General features: G+C 40.6%; 1 protein-coding gene across 1 annotated transcript in view; it reads left to right on the top strand.

The window, feature by feature from the left end:
• Positions 1–25,805, top strand: part of LOC148508745 (lysine-specific demethylase 4B-like) — a 187,639-nt gene that overhangs the window by 131,397 nt on the left and 30,437 nt on the right. Inside the window, exon 22 of the mRNA XM_088444080.1 lies at positions 18,329–18,421. Coding sequence (XP_088300206.1) covers positions 18,329–18,421 — 93 coding nt within the window. The remainder of the gene's footprint in view (positions 1–18,328; positions 18,422–25,805) is intronic.

Here is a 25,805-nt window from a genome sequence, read left to right as displayed (position 1 = left end):
CAAACCTTTTATACTGCGCAGAAATTTGACCCATGATCCTTAAGGCCCCCATACATCATCAATCTGAAAACCACAATTTGAAGATTTGTTGCCCGATTTTACGATTTCCCAATCCTAGCAATCTGCGCCATACATTACAGATCTTTTTCAGTTATTAGCAGACAATTTTCGGCAAACACATCTGTCAATCTTTAAAGGCCCATAATTTCACTGGTAACGGTCTGCAAATCTGATGATCTTCTCCATACACTAGCAATCTACAGCCCCAATCAATCTGTTAAATCCAACATGTTGAACAACCTGATTTTCCAATTCCAATCACTTTTTGGTTGAAATCGGCGTTCTGTGAACCCCATACATTGCAGATATTTGTACACAATAATCTACAAATTGCAGAATTGCCACAATCGATTGCTGATGTATGGGGGGGGGGGGGGGGCCTTTATTTTAGTTATTTGGTTTGGGTGCTTAGTCCCTGACACCAGGCGACAAGCCCTAGCAGAGTGGGAATTAGGTAGAATAGAGGCTTTGTGTGAACCCTGTTTCCCACTCTAAAGACTTCCTCTGGGACTCTCTCCATACCAGACACACATCTGAGGGGGCCGCTGGCAAAAAGGTAAGCTTGACATTTTAACCTTGTTTTCTGTATTACTGCTTCCCGGCAGGCCGCTTTACCAGAGCTGCCGGGCATGTTATTACTCACCTGGCAGCAGCTGTAGGTGTTACAGAACAGAGCATGCTGTCGGCTTTTTGAAGAGGGTGGCTTGTTGGCCACGCCTCCATGTAACGCGGCGCTGCTGCACGTGCAGGTGCGCCAATTATGACATCACTAAGAGCTGCTGTACATCAGGCAAAGCCTGTGGAACTCCGGAGGGAGGCGCCGGCGGCTAAGGAGTGCCTATGATGACGTCAGGCATCCTGAGTGAAGCAGGAAGCCGACGGTGTTCCCGGTCATGCCCTTATGTATTTGAGTGACAGCAGGCTCTCCGGGCTTCATAGGCCATGCCCCAAACACTATTTTAGCGGGTGTTTGAGCGCTGCTGGTTGTCACTCTGGGTCACTCTGTGCTGGTTGTTCACAGGGAGATTAGTTACCGGAAAGTTCGACTGAACAGTCGATGATGCCTGATTGGGCCAGGTCTATGGCTGAGGCCATCGTTGAATGACGTCACTCTCAGGCAAATTATATGTTAACCTGTAGTCAAACTCCTAGTTTGCCTGATCCCTCGGTAGAGCCCATATGGGCCCAGGGTATGGGACGATGTCTTGCTCAGATGGCAACATCCCTAAATAAAATGTTAAAATCAGCAGGGGCCACAGCGGTATACAATCGGGAAGCCGGCTTCCCGACTGTCATATCCCAGCAAGGGTGAAATGCCGGGCGTCTAAATCTAGACGCCTGTCATTTTCCCGATGCCGGGAGACAGGCGCCCGGCATCCCGATCAAAGGGATGCCGGGTGCCGCGAGCAGACAGCCGCGGGGGGGGGGTTGGGTTAGGTTTAGGGCACCCGGGGGGAATTTAGGGCTAGGCACCCCCCCAGGAGGGTTAGGGTTAGGCTAGGGGGAGGGAGGGTTAGGCACCCCCGGGGGGGACTTAGGGTTAGGCACCCCCCCGGGAGACTTAGGTTTAGGCAGCGGGGAAGGGGGGGGTTAGGCACTTAGAGGGGGGATTAGGGTTAGGCACAGGGGGGGAGGTTAGGCTTAGGCACCCCTAAGGAGGGTGAGGGTTAGGGGGGTTAGGTTAGGTTAGTAGATACTCACCTTAGGACAATCGGGATTTCCAGCGCTGTTGGGCTTTCGCTGCTGGGCTTTGCTGGTCTTGTTGGGCTGCCGCCTCTTCCTAGGAAGAAGGGGAATTGGATTATGACTGGGAGGATGACTCCCATTCTTTTTCAGGGGTTTCTATGATGGTAGATACAGATCAGGAGACAGGAAACAGCTATTCCAGTGACTAGTTCAGTTTCTTTCTTTAAACGTAAGAAGAAACCTGTATCTGTTTTCCCAGAATTTTCACATTTTGGAGAAATATTAAACGAAGCCTGGCTAAAACCTGATTCCAAATTTCAGATTCCGTAAAAAAATTTAAGTATCTTTATCCTTTTTCGGAAGAGGATACCAAGGTTCGGGAAATTCCACCCATAGTGAATGCTTCTATTGCTAGGTTGGTCAGGAATACTGTTATCCCCACAACACAGTCTGTAACACCTACAGATCTCTATGGCTTAAAACATGGAAGGCAAACATAGAGTCCAAGCATGCTTTAGAGGCACTGTCTTTTGAAGAAGGTTTTCTGTTTGGTCCAGAATTAATTAAAATTGCTTCTCAGATGTTGGAAGGTAAAAGTCCTTACATTCCCGTATCAACACCAAAACCAAAATCTCCTAGGTTTAGTTCTTTTCGTACCCAAGACAGGAAAAGCTTTCAGGCCTTCCGGGGTATGCCTAGGGGTCCACATAGAGATGTCTTCAGGGGACGTGCTGTCCCCCGCACCCGTCACCATGCTGCTAAGTCAGCAGGTCAATCTACATGACTGTCACAGGACTGGGACCCAACCTCTGGTGGGAGGCTGCTTACTCAGATTCCAGGAAACTTGGATTCAATCTAGCCATGATTTTTGGATAAGTGGACTGGTAACCAGGGGTTACATTTTAGATTTGGAGGATCCTGTTCCAGAAAGTTTTTTTTTTTCCAAACCTCTCCCTGTGGATGGTTGCAGAAAGACGGCTCTCATACAGGCAATTTCTGCGCTCTCCAATTACGGAGTAATTATTCCGGTTCCAGTACTACAGCAAGGCCTGGGGTTTTACTCCAGTCTTTTTCGTAGGAGACAAACCAGATGGGTTGTTTCGTCCCATTCTCAACCTCCAGGGGTTAAATCCTTATCTCCACTTGGAAAAATTAAAGATGTAAACGGTAAGGTCAGTCATTTGTTCCATGGAAGAAGGGGAATTCTTGGCTCCATAGATATCAATAATGCCTACCTCCATATTCCTATATGGAGGGGTCATATATTCTATATTCCTAAATGGAATGACCCCACTGCAATATGGAGGGGCCCCACTGCAATTTGCAGTGGGGCACCAGCATTTTCAGTTCCAGGCTCTGCCATTCGGTTTGTCCACCTTTCACAGAGTCTTTAAAAAGGTTATGGCACACATGATCTCCCTACTCGGGAGTGGGGAGGTCAGTGTGTTGGCTTATCTGGACTATTTGTTGCTAAGGGCACCTTCAATAGCCCTATTGTAACAACATCTTCAGATTACCATAGGCATGCTCCAGAGATTTGGCTGGATCATCAATTTTCCCAAGTCAAATTTAATTTAATCTCAGAGGATGGGTATTTTTGGGTCTTCTCTTCGACACCCAGTGTCTCAGAGTGTTTTTTCCGCAGGCAAAGATTCAGCATCTTCAATCCAAAATAAGGATCATTTTACAAATGTCTCATATCTCAGTCCTCAGGGCTATGCAATTACTGGGAAAAATGGTGGCTTAGTTCGAAGCCGTTCTTTTTGCCAGATTTCATGCCCAACCTCTTCAAAACCAATTGCTTCATCGATGGGTAAAGTCAGACCCTGAAATAAGCAGGCAGATGTTCAGATTATCTCTGCAGACCCGTCACTCACTCCTATGGTGGCTGCAGGATGCAAATCTGAACGAACAGGGGTTGCCAGTTGTCAGTAATGAATTGCATCGTTGTCACCACAGATGCCAGCCTAACAGGCTGGGGGGTGGTGGTTCTAGACATGCACCTACAGGGGCTTTGGTCCATCCAGGAAGCTTCTCTTTTCATCAATATACTGGAATTAAGGGCGATTTGGTATGCAATGGTTCAGGCTCAATCCCATCTAGGAGCCTACCAGTGCGAATTCAATCAGACAATGCCACGGCAGTTGCTTATATAAACAAGCAGGGTGGCACACCCAGCTGTTGAGCAATGACGGAGGTTTTTCACATCCCTCTTTGGGCAGAAAGTTTGGTTCAAGCTATTTTGGCAGTTTGCTTCCCAGTTGTCCACTCCTGGAATGTAGACTCCTTAAGTCACTACAATGTGCATCCAGGGGAATGGGAATTACACTAGGAAGTGGTTGCAGAAATAGTTTCCAGATAGGGGTCTCCAGACATACATCTAATCGCTTCCCATCTCAACAGGAAACTTCCATGGTACAGATCTCGGTCCAGGATCCTCAGGCATCCCTGGTGGATGCCATGACAGCACCTTGGGTGTTCCGCGCGGTTATTGTTACCAAGGGTACTTCAGTGGATTCGATCAGTGGCACGGCCAGTTATTCTGGTTGCTCCAGACTACCCGCGCTGTCATTGGTAAGCAACTCTTCGGAACATATTTACAGACGTTCCATATCATCTGCTCCTGCATCCAGATCTGTTACTTCAGGGTCCATGCCGTCACCCTGATTTGCCTCGCTTGGCTTTGACGGAAACCAGTCACTTCAGAGATTTATCATCTGGTATGGAAGATTTATATTTCTTGGTGTGATCGTCACAAGTTTAAACCTAAAAGGTTTTGAGTGTCTCGCCTTCTGTCTTTTCTGCAAGATGGTTCGGTTAAGGGTCTTAGATTGTCCTCCCTTAAGGAACAAATTTCGGCCCTGTCGATCCTGTTTCATTCCTGAAGTTCAAACCACCTTGCAGGGGATTCTCCCTAAGCCTCCTTATGTTCCGCCGATTGCTCCTTGGGACTTGAATTTAGTTTTGGAGGCACTTCAAAAGGCACCTTTTGAGCCGTTGACATCTGTAGAATTGGTATACCTCACTTTGAAGGTTGTTTTTCTTTTGGCCATTGCCTTGGCCAGAAGAGTATCTGAGTTAGCAGCTCTTTCTTGTAAATCTCCGCTTCTCATGTTTCATGAGGATAGGGTGATGTTACGCACTAAATCTTCCTTTCTCCTGAAAGTGGTATCTGCTTTCCACATTAACCAGGATATCATCCTTCCAGCCTTTCGCCAGGCTTCAGTGACTAGTGAAGCTTTATTCGTTGGCACTGATCGATGTGGTACGTGCGCTACGCATTTACTTGCAGCGTACTGTGTCTTTGAGGCGTACGGATTCTTTGTTGGTGGTGTTTGATATGCCAAAAAGAGGCTGGCCAGCCACGAAAGGATCCATCGCTAGATGGGTCACTTCAGCCATCCGACAGGCATATTTATCTTCAGATGTGACTGTTCCGGCTTCAATTCGGGCCCACTCGACATGTGCTGTCGGGGCTTCTTGGACTGTGCGGCATGGTGCCTTGGTACAGCAGCTACCTGGTCATTCATACACACTTTTACAAAATGTTACCGCCTCCATACATTTGGAGCGAGAGATGCCAGTGTTGGGCGAAACATTATTTGAGTGTCCCTTCCCCCCCTTACATTGGTTTGCTTTGGCAGATCCCAGAGGTAATTGCAACCCCCGATTGGATGATAAAGGAAATTGATTTTTACTCACCGTAAAATCTCTTCCTTGGAGTCCATCTGGGTGATGCTGGGATCCCTCCCTTGTTTGGTTCATACTAGTTCCCTGTTGGTTTTCTGATTTTCTCAGTTCTTCCGCGGATCTTTCTCTGGCTTTGGTAAACATAGACGGAGGTTCTAGTGGAAAGGGATGGGTGCCCGTCTTAATTAGTTAGAGCCCAACTCCACAGCTCACAATACATAAGCCAGAGGTAATGGCATCCCACAGATGGACTCCAAGGAAGAGATTTTATGGTAAGTAAAAATCTTATTTTTGTCCCCCCCTGGAATGGGTTATGTTGGTATGCTCATATACTGTATATGAAAAGGTCAATGATATGGCCATATTGCAGAGGTTCCCAAAGGCGGTCCTCAAGGCTCCCCAACAGTTCAGGTTTTAAAGAGATCCATTTTTGAACACAGGTGATTAAATCAAATTGACTGAGGTACTAATTAAGTCACCTGTGCTCAACCATGGATATCTCTAAAACCTGAACTGTTGGAGAGCCTTGAGGACCGCGTTTGGGAACCTCTGCCATAGTGTATGAATTGAACCAATTTCAAATGTCATATATATCCCCATGAGTAAAATTGGAAAGAAATAGAGAAAGAAAGAAAATATTATTTTTGGCCTAATTAAGCTAATTAGTGGTACATTATCACAACATAAAACAGATCTCACATTACTGTAGTATAATGTTTACAAATCCAAAATACATAATATATAGCCATATAATTATACAATAACATCTTTGTGGGAAAATAGCAAAGATGGAAAAAACATATACATATACAATGTGTGCCTGATTTCTGCTATTAACCGCTTGTTTGAGACAGAGGCCAGACAATAACAGCCAAATTAAGATATTGGGTAATTCACAGTCACAACATAAACCTCAAGCAGGTCTCACATTACCATAGCATAATGTATGCAATTTCTAAAATACAGAGGATGCGGATGGGATAAATTTGCCCAAAATGCAATTCGATATTTGAATACATACTGTACATGTATCAAATATTACATGCAGGGACAGAGCTTTCTCCCCTGCACTTCTCAGGGTATTTTTCACAAAAAATGCCCTGAGAAGGTGACAGTGCATGCGCAGTGCTAACCCTGCCACCGTCCCTATCCCCCCTCTCCCCTGCTCAGCTACTAACACTTACCTGAACCCAAGGACCGGTAATCCCATGAGCTCGCTGGGATCGCTGGGCTCCTGTTCTGTGACCTCCGGTCAGCTGCTGTGTACTGTAAACTTTCATGCCGGCATCTCGGTTCACACAGAGGAGCTCACTAAATCAATGCTGTCTGGGCTGAGGTAAGGTTTTTGGTTTTTTTACTTTAAATATATATATGGGCAGCACAGATTGTGTAATGGTTAGCATTACTGCCTCACAGCACTAAGGTCATGGATTCAATTCCCACCACCTGTGTGGAGTTTGTAAATTCTCCCTGTGCTTGCGCGGGTACTCCAGTTTCCTCCTACACTCCAAAAATATACTGTCAGTCTAGTTGGCTCCCACAAAATTAAGTGTGTAGATGTGGTAGGGAATATAGATTGTAATCTCCACTGGGGCAGGGATTGAAGTGAATGGCCAAATGTTCTCTGTAAAGTGCCGCGGAACATGTGTGCGCTATATAAATAACTAGTAATGAAAAATATATAAATAAGTACATAATACAAACTACGCACTCACCATTATATTCTGGACTGTACTGCACTTAATTCCAGGGAATGTTAAGGCCCCCATACATCAGCAATCTGAAAACCACAATTGAACAATTTGAAGATTTATTGCCTGATCTTAGGATTTCCCAATCGAGCAATCTGCACCCATACACTACAGATCTTTTTCAGTGATTTGCAGATCGATTGCAGCAAACACAGATCTGGCAATCTTGAAAGGCCCATCATTTTCATGGTAACGGTCTGCAAATCTGCTGATCATGTCCATACACTAGCAATCTACAGCCCCAATCCATCTGTGAAATCCAACATGTTGGACAATCTGATTAAACAATTCCAATCACTTTTTGGTTGCAATCTGCGATCTGTGAAGCCCATACATTGCAGATTTTTATACACAAACGATTGCAAATTGCACGATTGCTGCAATCCATCTCTGATGTATGGGGGCCTTTAGGTACTGGCTTAAAAAGACAGAACCACACCCAATCATACTAATTAATGACACCTGGGGGATAACTGACAGAATTTGACTAAAGGCCCCCATACATCAGAGATGGATTGCAGCAATCGTGCAATTTGCAATCGATTGTGTATAAAAATCTGCAATGTATGGGCTTCACAGATCGCAGATTGCAACCAAAAAGTGATTGGAATTGTTAAATCTGATTGTCCAACATGTTGGATTTCACATATCGATTGGGGCTGTAGATTGCTAGTGTATGGACATGATCAGCAGATTTGCAGACAGTTACCAGTAAAATGATGGGCCTTTCAAGATTGTCCGATCTGTGTTTTCTGCAATCGATCTGCAAATCACTGAAAAAGATCTGTAATGTATGGGTGCAGATTGCTCGATTGGGAAATCCTAAGATCGGGCAATAAATCTTCAAATTGTTCAATTGTGGTTTTCAGATTGCTGATGTATGGGGGCCTTTACATATGGGATCTTGGGGTGCAAGAGCAAAGTGTGACCACAAAACAACTTGCTTTGATCCACGGCACTGAAATATCTGCGATGCCAGTGGTATGTGGCTACACCATTTAAATAAAAAAAATCATACAAACTCAGCATTATATTCCAAACTGTACTTCATTTAATTCTACTGCATGTTCCACAGTATTGCAATAATTTGTCAAGCTGACCAACACGGCATGGTCTTCCCATTCTGGTCAGTCCCTACACTGACTCTCAAAAATATGAGCATTGCTCTGCATCATTTGGCTCCAGGTATCACATAGATTATAAATACACATACAGGGGGGTATCCAATTAGCAACACTCAAGTAGCGCTGCTAATTGATCGCGGTGGGGCTATCCAATTAGCCCCAAAGTGCCACCCGACGCCGACACTTATCGTGGATATTTTTTGGGACCTGATGTGTCTCGAAAAATGATCCACCATTAGTGCCGTTTTTTCACCACCAAAATGGCGAAAACACATAGGTCCGGGAGCTTATCGCGGATCCTATGTGTGCTCGGGAGAAATATCCTATTATTTCGCCCGAAATAGTAGGATAGGATGAAAACAAAAACATTGGCAGAAAACGGGGATAATCAGTGAAAAATCCCTGTTTTCGCCAATTGTGGCTAATTGAATACTCCCTATGCTTCTTCCATGGGTTTAGGTGCTGACTCAATGGAATAGAGAGACAGAACCACGCACAAGCATAATAATTAATGACTCCATAAAAAAAATATATATATATATACAGTATATTATAGTAAAGTTGGAAAAAATATATATCGTGTGTGCCAGGTTTCTGCTATTAAACGCCTGTCTGAGATGGGATAATGAGAGCACCTGATAGCTCACAGAAGTATATAACAATTAGCTCTGCTTCTGCTGTTAACTCTGGTGTATCTTAAGGGAGGAGAACACCAATCGTTAATTAGAGTACAGATTAAATTATGTGGTTGAAGATTGTGTGGGTCTGCTACAATGTTGCTTTATAATAATGTAATGGATACAATACTATAAGGCCTATGTATTAATAATCGCAGAATTGCGTTTCACGGCGAATATTTTTATTAATTATTGAAATATACCCGCTATGTACTAAGGGAAACTCACAGGGACAGCAGTTGCGAGTTACATCCTCTGCATTTTGTAGAATTCTTTCACATTCGTGAAAGACTTCTTCGGGGAAGCTGATACTATGGCGAAGCTGTCCCTGAGGTAGCAGGAGAGAGATTGGAAGTCTCCAAAGGTGACTGTAGAAGATGTTTCACACAACAGGGGTCAGATCATAGTCCCCATTGATAATAATGGGCACTGCGATCTGTTGTGCTAATTAGCACTCTGCTGGAGAGTTCTGTGAATTCTCCTGCATTGTGCTATTAGTACATCCAACAAACCATAAAATTATTCAGAAACTGCAGTTTCTACATCATTTTATGAAAAAAAAAAAAAAAAATTGTTACAAAGTTACATTTGAGCAGAGCCGCACCCATAGGGGCCTATTTATCAATGTAGTGGATATACAGTACTAGCAAAATAAAAAACCTTAAATAGATATAAGGCAAAATAATGAACAAGAATGCTGATTATAAATACTCCAATCTACAATGCGTATTGGTCTAAATTTTTTAATGTGTAAATACAAAAATAATGGTAATTCAAAGTACACCACTTGCAGTAACAAAAATGCAATACGCATAATACAATGTGGAAAGGGAGTTAGAAATGGTGCCTACCATCTGTACCAGAATCTTTATTACAATCAGGAAAAATGAGAAGATACATACTACAGATATCACAATTTTTTTCATACATGACAAGGAAATGATAGTAGTATAACAAAAGCACAATAATAATAATTTTAAAATTTTATTTTCACAATTCAATTGTTTGCACCAGACGGAGCTATTCATTTGTTGCTCCTGTCGTGTGCGGTTAACTGCTGGTGCCGGCATTTCAGCTTGACACCGAACCAGGTGGTGCGCTGCACTTTTTGCAATCGCGCCCGGCACTTTGGTCGGATGTTGCTGTTTTACGCGGTTAAACCCTACCTCTATGGGCGAGATCAGCGCGATAAATGACATCAATTGAATACCGCCCCATGATCTCCCGTCACTTTAGACTGGAGATCGGGTGTGCTAAAACAATTGAATTCTGCTCTTTATGTATAAATAATGGGATGGCTAGACATCTGCTTTTAACTGTTTGTCACTGGGACAATGGATGGCCACTGACAGTGAACAGCATATGTCCCAAAGCACAGTGTGCTTCTACTTTTGGTTACGAACACTGCAGTGTCCGCATGGAAATGCTCTCAACCATTCGCACTACAGGGGCCCATAATTCGTCTAACGTATGTTACGCCATGGACTGGCCTGTTCAGAGTCAGAATAGCACACAATGAGAGTTATTTCTAACATAAAAGACTACATTTTGTCTGTAGTGTTGTTTAATTATTAAAAACAAAAGTCTGGTCTGATTGACTGACTGGTTTCTATAGCTTAGCAGGGTGGTTGTAAAGTGCTAGAAAGTAGACAAGAACACGAAATAGAAAGAAGGTGCGCTGGTTTTCACACAATATTATCTTGAATTCGGTGCGGCAGCTCTCACAGTGGACTCTGCTTCCCACAAAATCACAAGGCAAAAACAAAAGAATAGTGTAGCGCCGTGTGGAATTCAATATAAAAAGATTTATTTCACAATTGATATCGCGAGGTGTTTTGGATATTATTTTTAAACCTTACTTATTATAAGAAGAAATGGAATAATTCACACCAATACCAACTTTAAAATAAATGACCAATGTTTTACTTAAAAAGCAAATCAATTATACATGTATTATGGTATTATTGTCAAAGCAGACTTACAACCTAAAAAACATTAATTCAGCAACAGTAACAAAATGATTATTTGCAATGCCTAGCATAGACTCCCAAGGTGACAGCCAGCCCTGTTTATACTTACAGCCCAGCGCCCCGCGACTCTCTCGACCTACGATCTCTCCTGCTCAGCCCGACTGACCGACCCCTCCCCTTTTTGATCAATCTTTTATACTTTTTTCCTCTCTGCTACTAACATATTATAAAATGGCGAATATTAATTAATTCAATACTCATGCGCACTAAACATTTCACTAATTATATATTTTAATAATAACAAAACCTATAATCTCCTTTCTATGTTCTCAAAATACTGGTGACCGCTTATAGGCCAAGGCTATCCCGATTAACTCCTTCCTTGTTTATACGGATCTGAGACCTACTGTCTCCTAGTCTGTTCATGCTCAACTAACCCATTATGCTGTCTTGCTAGAGAAGAAATAGTTTTCCACAGTTCTGATTTATACCTATTCCTGTAATAACATTTATACCTTTTAGATTATACAATATTAACCAATAATTGTTGCTTCAGACAAACACCTGCCTACTTTAGAGAAAGGGTAGACCTCATCTCTAGGCCTGAGGCCATTCGACACGTGACGGTCCTCCGCAACTTACAACTAATATATATTCTGAATCATTTCTATATACTCTTAATTACAATGAAAATAATGAAAGACATAAGCATGCATATATTCGTGAATTGCTGAAGGAATATGTACGGCCACATATTTATTAGTTCCATCCTCATGAAATTTGAGGGGTCATAACTCCGAAAAAAGTTCATATCTCTCATAGATTGCATCATCTGATTTCTTCTTAATGCATTGGAACATCTTCTTGAAGCATTTCACTAATATATAGAAAATCAACAACATTATCATGACAAAAAAATATTACTCTTCCCATTGCGTGCATAATGCCGCCAAACCAATTTTCAACCCATGCGAACTAGGTACTGGGGTTCGACCGGGTGAATCAACTGTCGGGAATCGTACCATCATGTTTTTGTTCAGCAAATTCATTTTTAACCTGAGTAATTTCATTTAACTTTTATTTCTTCATAAGAATTTGTGATGTATGTATGACACTTTAACTCATATACTGTTTGTAATGTGACACAATATCCAAAGTTGCAGCTGTAAGGTAGTGTGTGCTACATTTTAATTCAGCGTTTTATTGCTTGAAACTCTCTTACCACAATGTCTGCGATATTGTTTATTAATTCCCTATGTATCAAATGTTATGTTACCAATCCTAAACCAACCTTTTAACTTTGGGACAGTGTAAAGAGGTGCTTGTACTTTTCCATATACCATTTGTATTTCTATTTACCGTTCTCACACAGTAATTATTTCATGTTTCTTTTAGATTTTTCTGTTGTATTACCTTTTCATCAAGAATCAATGTTCTTATAAGACCCTTTTCAAAACAATTCACTGGTAACCATCAATAAGCCTTCTGCCCACGCATATAATTTAACTGCTGTGATAGTGTCATGGTTTATTAGACAATGTGTTAGAAAAAGCATAAGGAACATTACAGCGGGCACCCTTTTCATCCACGCTTTCTTCTTGCTTGTTCCATTCTGCGATATGATGACTGTATGTTTTATTGTACCCCAACATTCCTTCTGTTATTACTCAGTTTATTAATGCACTCACATATAATTTTTTATTAGATTTTGTGTATTTAATAATTTCTAAAAGATCCCCAAACAAGTTTAATTCAGTAAGATCCTCCTTGTAAGATTGTGTTACAAACACTGGTTCCCAAATAAATACCTTCAGCTCCTGTACCATTTTGTTAATAGACATGATATTGTCATGATCATACCTTGGATACCTTGTTAATTTTAAACATGGGAACCTGTGACATTATAAGGTTCAAGTGTGTGAGTTCCACATAGCGAGTGAAGTGTTGTTTGATTTGAGTGCAATGAGATAAACATTAGCACAACATTCCCTGAATGACATGGTGACTACATACCCAACAATCAACTTTATTGTTCTTTCTATAAGCTCATGATAAGTGTCCAGGGAAGAAGTGTCAGTTTGTATAGAGATGCTGTCTATGCACCATTGTGTACACCTTTTCTGAATTTAAACCACAGTATTTACAGTACATATATACCTTGGAATTGTAAGACAAACCTTCACACCTTTGCCTTACAGTAATGGCTCTTTTTTTCCGATGCACCTAGTACCAGTGTGAGACCTTATTTACCTATAATGTATTTCTTTTTCAAACATTTTAATAATTTTTTTCCCTTTTGTCTTTTGACCATCCACTGATCCGTACCTATACCTGGGAGTATCAGTAGTAAAATGAGTGTGTGTGTCTTTTATGACTCTTAATGTGATTAAAACCATATCCCTTATGATCATGAGTTTTAAAATAGGAGTGGAGTCTACCAATATGACCCCGGCAGTACCCATAGGATAACTCTCCACACCGTCTTCATCAGTCACCAGTCCTAGTCAGCTCCTATTCACTATAAAAAATTTAAAAATGGAAAAAAATAACTTTCCCAATCAATGGATACACAGAGACTTGATCACCAATAGCCATCTTTCCTTTTGTTTGTTCACAACCCGCAGAACACTACTAATAATGTCCCCGATTCTGTGAACCTTATCTTGGTCTGAGCTGTGGCTCTGATCAGGCCCATCATCAAATAAGTTTATTAGATTTAAATCACAGTCAGTGTCTTTATCTGCATCTTCTTTGGCTTTAACTGACCTCACCGCCGGGTCGGCAACCTTCTTGCAGTGAGATTTCGTGAATCCGATTGTCCTTTTCAGCCACATCAAGGTTGTTGGCAAGGCCCGTTCCATGTTCTGCTATCGATCTATGAGACAACCAGAACATAAGAAATTTCTCACCATTACATAGTCTCCAGACTGGACTCCATGACAAGGTTCTTCTGGGAGTGTCTTCATAAGCTTTCCTTGCTTTTCTTCAGATGCTGTGAGAATTGTATAACATAGTTCGTAGTTAAATCATATAACAGTGACAAGTCTGTTGCTGGACTTACAATAAGGATAGGCAGTTTTCCAAAAAAAAAAAAAATAGCTCATAAGGCACAGGTTAAGTGATCGCTTTGGCGTGGTGTGGATGCTATACTAAACCAGAGGTAAAAGCCCCCAGTCAACTCATGGCAGTCTCCATATCCACCTTATCTAACTTGTACTCAATGTTAGTGTTTACACATTCAATTTTGCTTTTTTTCATAAACCCATATATTGACATATTGCTTGTAATACCTTCCCTGTAAAATGTGTACCTCTGTACTTGAACAACACATAAGATATGATATTATATCTGGAAACATAAATAACTGCACAATTTCTTAGCTGTGAATGATGCTGCACAATATGACAGATTTCTGTGACAACATCCAGAAACTGTGAAGTCCTCACAAACAATAAATGGTCACATAAACACAAGGTATCCAGGACACATTGAACCTGCTAATGATAGTGAGATTAGTTGCAGGAAGGACACGGACATCAGTAATAATCATCAATTGAATCAACTGAATCAGATCTAACAGTTCACTTCTGGGGAATAGTCATAAACAAATTGTTGATTAGAATAAACAGGCATAAATATAGCAGTAAGCTTAGACATTTAAGTTAGCTTCAGAGACAATAGTCTATGAGATACAAATCTTGGTATTATTGATTAAAATAAGCAAGCATAGAGAAAGCAATGAGCTTAAGCGTTACATCAACATTGTCATCACCAGAGACAGGAGTCTCTGGGGTTCAAATCTTGAAAAAAAACAAAAGGGGGGTCAGACGGGTCAGCTGTGAGAGCCGGGGGCACTGCCAGTGCTGTTGGCTGACTGCCACCTTGTTCCACCTCTTAGCCTCCTGCTGCCATATTGCCAGACATTGCAAATGCTTAACCCTATTCTTTAACAACTTAGACAAAATAATTGTTGCTTTCAAAGTCTCCAAAATAGATTGGTTAAATGTGCCAGCCATGGGGAAATGACCAGAGATCCATCCGGTCATCTCACTCCACCCTGCAACAAACCTCACACACTCATCTCCGTACCTGTCTTTCATAACTGCATACATACTTGTCATATGCTTTTGTTTTATTATTATTCCTAGATCCCGCATTACGCTACCCTCTTTCCCCATCCTCTGTTGCATTTCTTCAAACATATATTTTTTTGAAATAACTACCCTCGTAACTCTCTGGCAACTCACAATGCCATATTAAAAAAATGTCTTTCTCTGGCTCTGCTGCAAAAATAAAAAAGCATTTTTTTTTTCTCAAATAGCTAATCTCTATGACCTTGAAACGGGAACACTCTTCCAGCTCCTCAAATAAGCTTTTACACTTGCAATTAGAAACTTAATTCTTTCTTAAGTACAAGTTTTGTTAGTGGGATAGTTATGCAATTTCATGGTAAACTACCCTGGTTTCAGATTTCCGTTTCACTAAACCAATTCCTTCTCACCTTCATTCAAACAACCATTACCATCCAGGTGCGTCACACACCATTCTCCCCATACTCTGCAGCTTATCAAGCTACAATCAACCTCTTCACCCTCAAATCACTTGCTCTTACCCTCTATATATCACTTACAAGAACCACCTTCAATCCCATACACGTACTAGACAATGTTGCCTTTTAAAAATCAAATGAGATTAACTGTTTCTTTCACTTTAAAATTGTGACACGTCTGTCAAAATGAAAACTCAAAAAACTACCCTGATCGTGTTTCCTGTCCTTCGTTATCAGGCCAAACACATCTCAGGTACGATCTGACCTCGTTAACAGATTCAGTACTTCAATTACCTTGTGCCCCCCTTTATTATGGTTCAGGACACCTTTTGCATCACTTTTAACTACACAAGTCTATTTATATACCTGTCTTCGTTATCAGGTATCTGTAAATTTATATCTAACCACGTGGATTTCTCTTCTTTGTTTATAATATTACCCCGCAATTCACATTACCAGATTCATGCCTCTCTACTCCACTTCTCATACAAGGATACTACAGGAGAAAATGGGAAACGCTAGGTCACCAAATGCCTCTTGTCACACAAAAAAATTCTTCTTTATAACCACAAAACCAACTACCAAAAAAACTCAACAATACTTCCCCTAATTTCTGGGAATAATTACTCAAATACAAATTAATATTTCTGGAAACCAGAAATCAAACAACAATTCTAATGAACTGCTTCCGTCGGAACCCAAGTCCAAAAACCGAATCAAATGACAAATCACTCTCTAACAACACTATTGGATCGAAATCCTCAAACCTCCATTCCTCAATTTCCACAAAAAAAAAAAAACATTGCATATGTCATAAAATATTAGGAAAAACATCTATGGTAATCAAATCCCTAACTAACTCTAACACAGCAACATATGCACAAATAAGACACATCAGGGGTCCCTGTCAATGGGGCTGTCAATGAAAGAGAAAGAGAAAGACAGAAGAATGAGGAAAGGTAAAAGACAGTATGCACAACCTTTTTTTTTTTTTTTAAGAGGAAAAAAAAAGTTATAGTTCACTCACACAAGTTGCATACACTGCTGTCTACGGTTTTTTTTTTTAAATTTATTTATTTATTTTTTTATAGTCACAAGACCCTAATCTAACCCCAACCCCAAGCAGAAGCCGTAAGCGATACTTGGGTGGTCTTCTTGCCAGAACCTCTTCCGTGAAGGTCAGCCAATTATCCAATCATACGTCACTCTTTCATACAGAGCAGGGAAGGAAGAAAAATGAAGAAGGAAAAAAAACAAAAAACTGGTTTGCGCAAAAAAAAAATAAAAAAGTAGACAGCAGTGTATGCAACTTGTGTGAGTGAACTATAACTTTTTTTTTTTCTTATAGGCCAAGGCTATCCCGATTAAATCCTTCCTTGTTTATACGGATCTGAGACCTACTGTCTCCTAGTCTGTTCATACTCAACTAACCCATTATGCTGTCTTGCTAGAGAAGAAATAGTTTTCCACAGTTCTGATTTATACCTATTCCTGTAATAACACTTATACCTTTTAGATTATACAATATTAACCAATAACTGTTGCTTCAGACAAACACCTGCCTACTTTAGAGAAAGGGTAAACCTCATCTCTAGGCCTGAGGCCATTCGACACGTGACGGTCCTCCGCAACTTACAACTAATATATATTCTGAATCATTTCTATGTACTCTTAATTGCAATGAAAGTACTGAAAGACATAAGCATGCATATATTCGTGAATTGCTGAAGGAATATGTACGGCCACATATTCCGGCTTTATCACAATAGATCATACAAAAGCTATGTATAGATAAAAATACTTCTCAACAAGGAATAAATAATAAAAATAGAAGTATATATTCCCAAGTGTAATGATCCGAATATAGCAGCAATATAGTCAACATATAAATGAATAATAATAGCAACACAATGGATATATTTAAAGATGGTAACTGCGCCACACTAATTACGTGACAGTCCGTAGTTTCATGTGGTGATACAATTGAAGCAGAAGCTGTGAGCGTATAGTTTGTATCCAATTTCAGAGAAACAAATGTCTGGTAGTATAAACAGGTAGCACAAGTGTACTTGTAACATAAAGGACAGTTGCTGGATAATCAGCTGATATACTTGCAGACCCAGTGGGGTGGAAGGTAGATGAAAGCCGGTAAGAGGTCCAAATGTAAATGCCTTTCCAGGACGCTGTATGTGAGAGCCAGCGGGCGGTGGACGGCCAGCGCTCGGATGCGTGGAAATCTCTCCACAACGGGGGAGGGTCCGTATGAAGGCTAGTTACCTCTGGTCTGGTAGACGCTCCACTGAGCGTGTACACTGACTGTCCCCCTGGGTTTCAGGTGAGGTGCAGTGCCGTGAGAGCGGGACAAGTATCCAGATAGGCTGGTGTCTGCAACCAGCGTAAGTCCCGTAATGCAATCTTATAAAGCAGCAGACAAGTGATCCACACTTGTCTACTTCTATTTTTATTATTTATTCCTTGTTGAGAAGTATTTTTATCTATACATGGCTTTTGTATGATCTATTGTGAAATAAATCTTTTTATATTGAATTCCACACGGCGCTACACTATTCTTTTGTTTTTGCTAGAAAGTAGATCTGCCATGGTCATGTCTTGCCCTGGTTTTCAGTCAACAAAAATATTTGGTTTAGATATTATTTTAAAACAAGACTTCATTCATACAAGAAAGGGTAAAGATTTTAACCTACTGGTGGTATATAAACTTTAAACAAGTAAGAAAATGTATATTACTATTCTTAAAGCCTAAAATGTATTTATGCATATCTACTAAATGAACTTTGTATTAACAATATATTTTATTTAGGTGGAGTTTGAAGATGCTTCTCAACTCATGGTAAAGCGCAGCGAGATCTTTACGTTGGAAGAGACACTGCCTAAAAGAGTTAAATGCCGCTTGGTGAGTGATTTCATAATAATGACTTCTTCTGTTAACAATTGTTTTTGGCGGGTGCTATTTATTTTCCATGTATCAATGTTCATTTGTTATTTTTCTAATATTACTGATAAAGTTTATAGTTTTATCCCAAAAAAAGATATTTTGATGGTCAGCTGTACATATAATTTTACAATATTACAAAATATTCATACCACTTAACTGTCCTAGTTTAGGCATACCTGTTTCTTGACTGAGTTGGAGATATGTCCTATTCACTGCAGTGATTGGGTGCCACATGAGCGTTCACTGTGCCTTTAGGAGCAACAGGACAGATTGTAGCACAGCCATTCAAAAAAAATGACGCAGCCACGCCTAGCCTTATATTATGTCCTCTATAACTGGATTACACTTATGTCGGGAGATATGCATATTGCAAGCTAATAATCTTCTCTCAAGCAATGGATTCATGTTTAATAAAGACATACTTGTGTATATGTGTAAAAAAAATTATATATATGCACTACTGTGCCCATATATATATATATATATATATATATATATATATATATATATATATATATATATACACACACTTTACAGGGACAAAAGTATTTGGACACCTGACCATTACACCAACAGTGACTGTATAGACATTGTATTCAAATACATATACTCTAATATGGAGTTGGTCCCCCTTTTGTAGCTATAACAGCTTCCGCTCTTCTTGGAAGGCTTTCTGCAAGATTTTGGAGTGTTTCTGTGGTAATTTGGGCCCATTCATGCTGTAGAGCATTTATGAGGTCAGGCACTGATGTTGGACGAGAAGGCCTAGCTCGCAATCTCCGTTCCACTTCAATCCAAAGGTGCTCGATGGGGTTGAGGTAAGGGCTCTGTGCGGGCCAGTCAAGTTTTTCAACACTGAACTCCTCAAACCATTTTTATAGTCCTTGCTTTGTGCACTGGGGCACAGTCATGTTGGAATAGAAAAGGGCCATCCCCAAACTGTTGCCACAAAGTTGGAAGTATAGCATTGTCCAAAATGTCTTTGTATGCTGAAGCATTAAGATTGCCCTTCACTGGAGATAAGGGACCTAGCCCAAACCCTGAAAAACAGCCCCATACCATTATCCCTCCGCCACCAAATTGCACAGTTGGCACAATGCAGACAGGTAACGTTCTCCAGGCATCCGCCAAACCCAGACTCGCCCATCTGACTGCCAAACAGAGAAGCTTGATTCGTCACTCCACAGAACACGTTTCCACTGCTCCACAGTCCAGTGTCGATGTGTACTTTACACCACTCTATCCAACGCTTGGTATTGGACTTGGTGATTTGAGGCTTGCATGCAGCTGCTAGGCCATGGAAATCCATTCCATTAAGCTTCCGCCGCACAGTTTTTGTGCTTACATTAATAACAGTGGGAGTTTGGAACTCTTCAGCTATGGAATCAGCAGACCATAGAGGGCTTTTACGCACCATGCGCCTTAGCAGTCGTTGACCCCGCTCTGTGATTTTACGTGGTCTTCCGTTTCGTGGCTGAGTTGCTGTTGTTCCTAAACGATTCCACTTTCTAATATCACCTACAGTTGACCATCCAGCAAGGATGAAATTTCCCGAACAGTCTTATTGCAAAGGTGGCATCCTATCACAGTACAACGCTATCAATGACCCATTTTGTATCACAAATGTTTGCAAATGGAGACTGCATTTCTAGGTGCTTGATTTTATACACCTGTGGCAACGGGTCTGATTGAAACACCTCAATTCAATAATTAACAGGTGTTGCAAAGTACTTTTGTCCATATAGTGTATACAGATAGTCTATAGAAAGCAAGTGTGCACTCTCGTCAATTGAAAAAAATCTGGTTGCTCGGTTAAAAAAAAAATCATGTATATTAATCTCTGTAAAAACAGAAATAAACCAGCACACCAACTTTATTGTAGAAAAGTGTATTAAATCATTGAACAGCATGATGACTGTTACATGTCAAAAGTGCATAGTGCAAAAACAGCAGCATATGTACTCATCAAGCTCCAACAGCAGCATAAGCAAACACATAGCAGCATAATATTCACATGGTTAAGGCAGCAGCAATTCTATTATGAATCCTCACCGCCATTGTACAGAGTGCTATTCATTACTGGAGCATACAGCTATGAACTATATGCTCCTGTAATAACGTCCAAGTCATATTCTGAATGGATAATATGACTTATTTGAGCAACAGTAATTGATTTGACTCTTCTAAAGTATAACACAGATAGATAGAAATTATTGTACAGTTAGTCTCTTGCAACTGCAGCTGTGTACTATAATCAAAGTTTTTTTTTTTTTTTTTATTATTTTTACGAAGTAGAGGGTTTTCTACTGTGTGTTTTCATTCAGGTCATCCCCCAGGACATTAAAGTCAGTTCACATAGGCAGAGGGGCGGGCAACCTGTTACACATTCTACAAAAGAGAAATGAGTTTGCTCTAGTAGCAGTTTATCAGGCACTACACTGTATCTCCTTTCATTGAGAGTTTCAAGTGCGTCTTTAAGGCATTGACAGTTCGAAGTTATACAGTATGTGTACAGATTTGCGTCATATTGAGCAAGCTGCTAGTGACAACGTGCAATCTGTCAGCGGCAATGTCTATATAGTGGTTAGCGGCAAATCCATCTTTGTGGCATTGCATAGAAATGAAGGGTGGGCGGAATATTCTACCAATGGTCATCATGAATTCTTCTCCTTTTATCGAAAACTGAAAGTGCGTCTTTGTTGTCGAGGTGCATTGCAACTTGTGCTGTGTGTTTGCGGCTTGTGTACGGCTGTCTTGGCCAAAAAACAGTATGGTAGCAGACATAAATGTATATATACTGTAGATAAAATAATATTGATTACAAAATCGCATTGCTCAATGCCCTTGGCCTTAATGGGAATTGAACCCTGGGTTGACAACTGTGCTAAGCATTTACATTTACAACTAACCCAAGGAGGCTACTGACAAGTTGATTCACACCTGTTGTCTATGGCTTGCTCTTCAGTGTCTGTATTTGCAGTTTACCTGTCAGGAATACACAACACTACAACTGGCAGAATCCCCTTTTTTTGAAAGCTTAAAGTGCGTCTTTACACTACCGCCTGTTCTGTGTTATACAGTATGTGAACCGATTAGTGTTATATTGGGCAAGCTGCTAGCGACAATGTCTGTAGTGGTTAGCGGCAAAGCCATCTCTCTACAGTATACGGAAACACCTCGTGTGCAATATTAAAATGATTGGTTGTGCCTACACGCAAAATAATAGTGTTGCGAATGTTTGCACTATAGTACAGTAGCAGTGTACAGATGTGATTTGGCCCGTCTGTCACTGATCTCTATCCACGGCTACAGTATTGTATTCAGTACTGTAGTTTTCATCAGTGGAGCAGAACAGTGATATTTAATTTGTCTTCATATCCATTATCCACTTCTGAGACGGACGTTTTTTCGAAGGGTCTTTCGTTTAAGACCTATAAACAATCGGTCTTTGAGTTCGAGGTTGAGCTTTATCATTTTCACCGCTCCCTCAAAATCTAAGACTATTTCAATAGGCATTTGAGTATACCTGTTGATAAAAAGGGTTTTAAACCTAAAAGTACATTTGATCCACCTGGTACCAATGCTTCCATTGAGACCTTCATTAATCTGGTCAAACGGGATACACTACTGTTTATGAATAAACAAATAGTGTCTTGCACGAATTTGACGAGAAAAGAGAATCAGGCACTGGTTGCCTGAAGAATAATTCTGAAATAATTATTCGTTCTTCTGATAAAGGTGGATCGATAGTGGTCTGGAATAGGTTAGATTATATACGAGAGATTAAAATACAGTTATCAGATGCTTTATGCTACAAGACACTTAGCTATGGTCCCACCTATGTATATAAAAAGGAGATTGATGGCGTTATTAATCTTGGCCTTATGAACAGTTGGATTGATGAGTCTACCAGGCGTTTTCTCGCACAGACTCACCCAAGAATACCACTCATATACGTCTTGCCTAAGGTGCATAAGACATTGGTGAGGCCGCCCGGTAAACCCATCATCTCATCCTGTGGTTCATTGTGCCAACTTCTTTCCAAGTATATTGACAAATTAGGTCTTATACCCAAGGGTAGCCTGTTGGTTACCCTTGATATAACAAGTCTCTACACCAATATTGGCCATGTGGATGGTGTTAAATCCGTCAGGAGTTTGATCTCCGACAGTCCACACTACAAGGGTTTTTGCATTGAGTTTTTGTTATTGCTAATAGATATAGTTTTGTGTAAAAATTATTTTTTGTTTGAAAATTATTTTTAACTTACAAATCAGAGGGACTACGATGGGGTCTAATATGGCCCCATCGTATGCCAATTTATATATGCATATGTATGAAAACCAACATATGTCGCATCCCATTCTTTAAGAAATTTTCTTTTATGTACGATACATAGATGACCTTTTTGTAGTGTGGACTGGAGGAGTTCAACTCCTGACCCAGTTCATAGATGCTCTTAACTGTTTGGACACCAAGCTCAGATTCACATTCCCATTTAGTAGTATTACTATTAATTATCTTGTTATCTGTGTATTTAATTGTGATGGTGTATTGTTTACTAAGATTTATCGGTAAGAAACCGATAAAAACACCCTACTTATAGATGACCGTTTCCATCCGGCACCACTGAAGAAAGTGCTTCCATTCTCGCAGTTGTTGCGAGTAGTGCGCATAACCTATGTGACCGATGATCTACCTTCAGCATTGCAGGAGATGGGACAGAGATTTATTAATAGGGGCTACTCGAGTGTGGAAATTGATGAGGCCATTTCCAGATGTCTGAATATTAATCGTGAGGACACTCTGGCCATTTAACAACCTAAATCAGAAATTAATAGGATGATTTTTTCCTCTACATATTCAATTGCCTCCAAACACATTCGAGATACCATACTACGTCACTGGCACATATTGCAGTCTGATCAAGCCATTGGTAAAATGTGTATAGAAAGACCACTCTTCTGTTATAAAAGGATTGATAACTTCAAAGACGTGCTTGCCAAGTCGGATATAGGCCCCATCAGGAGTAAAAATTGTCTACCTTCTAAAAACAGAGCCTTTAAATGCCAATGGTGTGTCAACTGACAATTTTTAATTCAGGGTGATCACTTTTTTGACCCCAAGAATGGTACCAAACATGTAATCCGACACCATCTTGACTGCAACAGTCGCTCTGTTGTATATCTGATCAAGTGTCCCTGCAATTTATTCTACGTGGGGAACACTATTTGCGCACTTAAAGAGAGGATCGCTCTACATCGGTCCTCAATTAATAAAGCCCTTACTACAGTGGATGTCAACACACCACCGGTGACGAGACACTTTGCCACACTCATTCATTCACTGAGGGACTTTAAATGCATGCTGATTTATTACATCCCCCCTCTAAGACATGGGGGCGATAGGAATAGGATACTATTTCAGAAGGAATGCCACTGGATTGACTGCTTAAACACTGTTGTACCCAACGGGCTTAATAAGGGACAATATCTAAGTTGTTTTCTCTGATATGGCTTATGCGGATCTTTGGTGTAGATATTCTCTAGATTGATTCTGGACTTTTTCTATGATTACCATTTTTTTTATTTCTATTGATTATTACTGTCATATACAGTATGTTGGTATTTATTGTCTAAAACTACTTGTATTGCTGAATCCATGTTCCATGTTGTCTGTATATTGTAGTATAGTGTTTACATGATGGCATCATGTATATCCACCTATTGGCAACTCATTAGGTGATGTTAACTATATTTGTTGCTTTGCTTGCAGCCATGTTTGTTAATGCAGCTGCTATTTTTGCTCATATTCACCTATATCGCGGTATCACTAAGTGACAGACCGGTTGCTTAGCAACTATGGTCGTATATGGTGTAGTGATTGTGTTGCTACGAGACTCGCGATGTCACTTCCGGTTATGACGTCTGTTGTTCCTGTTGTTGACATGCGGCTGCCTGCACGTGTTGTGTGTATTGAGCTACACTTCCGGGTTACATGCAGATGCCTGTTGGTGCGCGCCACCACACAGGTGAGTGAGGTTGCCTATCATACGTTTGGGAATATATGTTGCCATATTATGTCAGTTAGGGTGTCCTTGATGAAGACGCTTGTGCTGCGCCGAAACAGCTGTCGGACGGCCAACTGACCACATGTTCCCATGCATCAAGTCTGTTTTGACAAGTGTATCTGACCACCCTGGCTATTTTTAGTATGGTACCTGACCGTTATTTACATTGTTTGTCTTGTGGTGAACATAAGCATCTACATTGCTACTGCTGGGTTTATCAATATACTTTTTTTGCATTTAAAATGGATGTGTTGGCTCTTTTTTTTCTACTTTTCCACATATATATATATATATATATATATATATATATATTCATTCAGTATGTAATACCACCGTTCTAATTCCGGCAGGGGTGAAGATCCCGATCGTTAATTAAGGTAAGTATCGCTAACCTTACCCCCCTCTAAGTACCTAAACCAACCCCCCCTTCCCCGCAGCCTAACCCTAATTCTCCCGGGGGGGGTGCCTAACCCTAACCCTCCCTTCCCCTAGCCTAACCCTAAGTCTCCCAGGGGGTGCCTAACTCCCAAGTCTCCCCGGGAGCCCTAAAACCTAACCCTCCCCCCCCACGCGGCTGTCCGTGCCCAGCGCCTGGCTTACCTTCGTCCGGTATGTCGGGCTCCCTTACTGACTGCATCCTATATATATATATATATATATATATATATGTGTATATATATGTATGTGTATATATATATATATATATATATATATATTAATACAGCGAGGTACTGAAACAGCGCTCAATCCTATATATATCTCTGTATAAATGCAGTTATTTTACATCAATATTTATTATCCACTATATTTCCGTTTTTGTGGTGGCAGCTGTATGCTCTCCAGGAGAATCAGTTGTTGTATGATCCCAGACGATTATGGAAAACAAAAAGGTGAGAACGAGCGCCTATATAGTGTAGTATTATGTGAAGTATGCAGCACACTCTAATTAGAAAAATGGCATGCGTACCGTAATGACCCAGAACAACAGGTATTTGTATATGAGTCTTTTTTTCAGGTTTCACCACGTTATTCCTCTTATACACCCAAATGGTAGCCGATTATACACTCCAAATATGGGATTTAATGAGAGAGAAAACACTTCTCGTAGTGTAGTACATTTAAAAAAGGTTTTAATCCAAAATACACATTAAAATGGAGAATTACATTAATAAAATTTCAAGCAAGCTTATCTGATAGTAGCTGGTCTCAGAGTTTGGGAATACACCCACAATCCTCAACGCGTTTCGTCCTTAGTGCAAATTCAGCTGGACT

This window comes from Taudactylus pleione, unplaced genomic scaffold (genome assembly GCF_031769625.1).
Source record: "Taudactylus pleione unplaced genomic scaffold, aTauple2 ptg000347l, whole genome shotgun sequence".
In the NCBI taxonomy this organism is placed as follows: domain Eukaryota; kingdom Metazoa; phylum Chordata; class Amphibia; order Anura; family Myobatrachidae; genus Taudactylus; species Taudactylus pleione.
The sequence above is the reverse complement of the archived record's forward strand: the minus strand, read 5'-3'. Positions and strand labels throughout refer to the sequence as shown.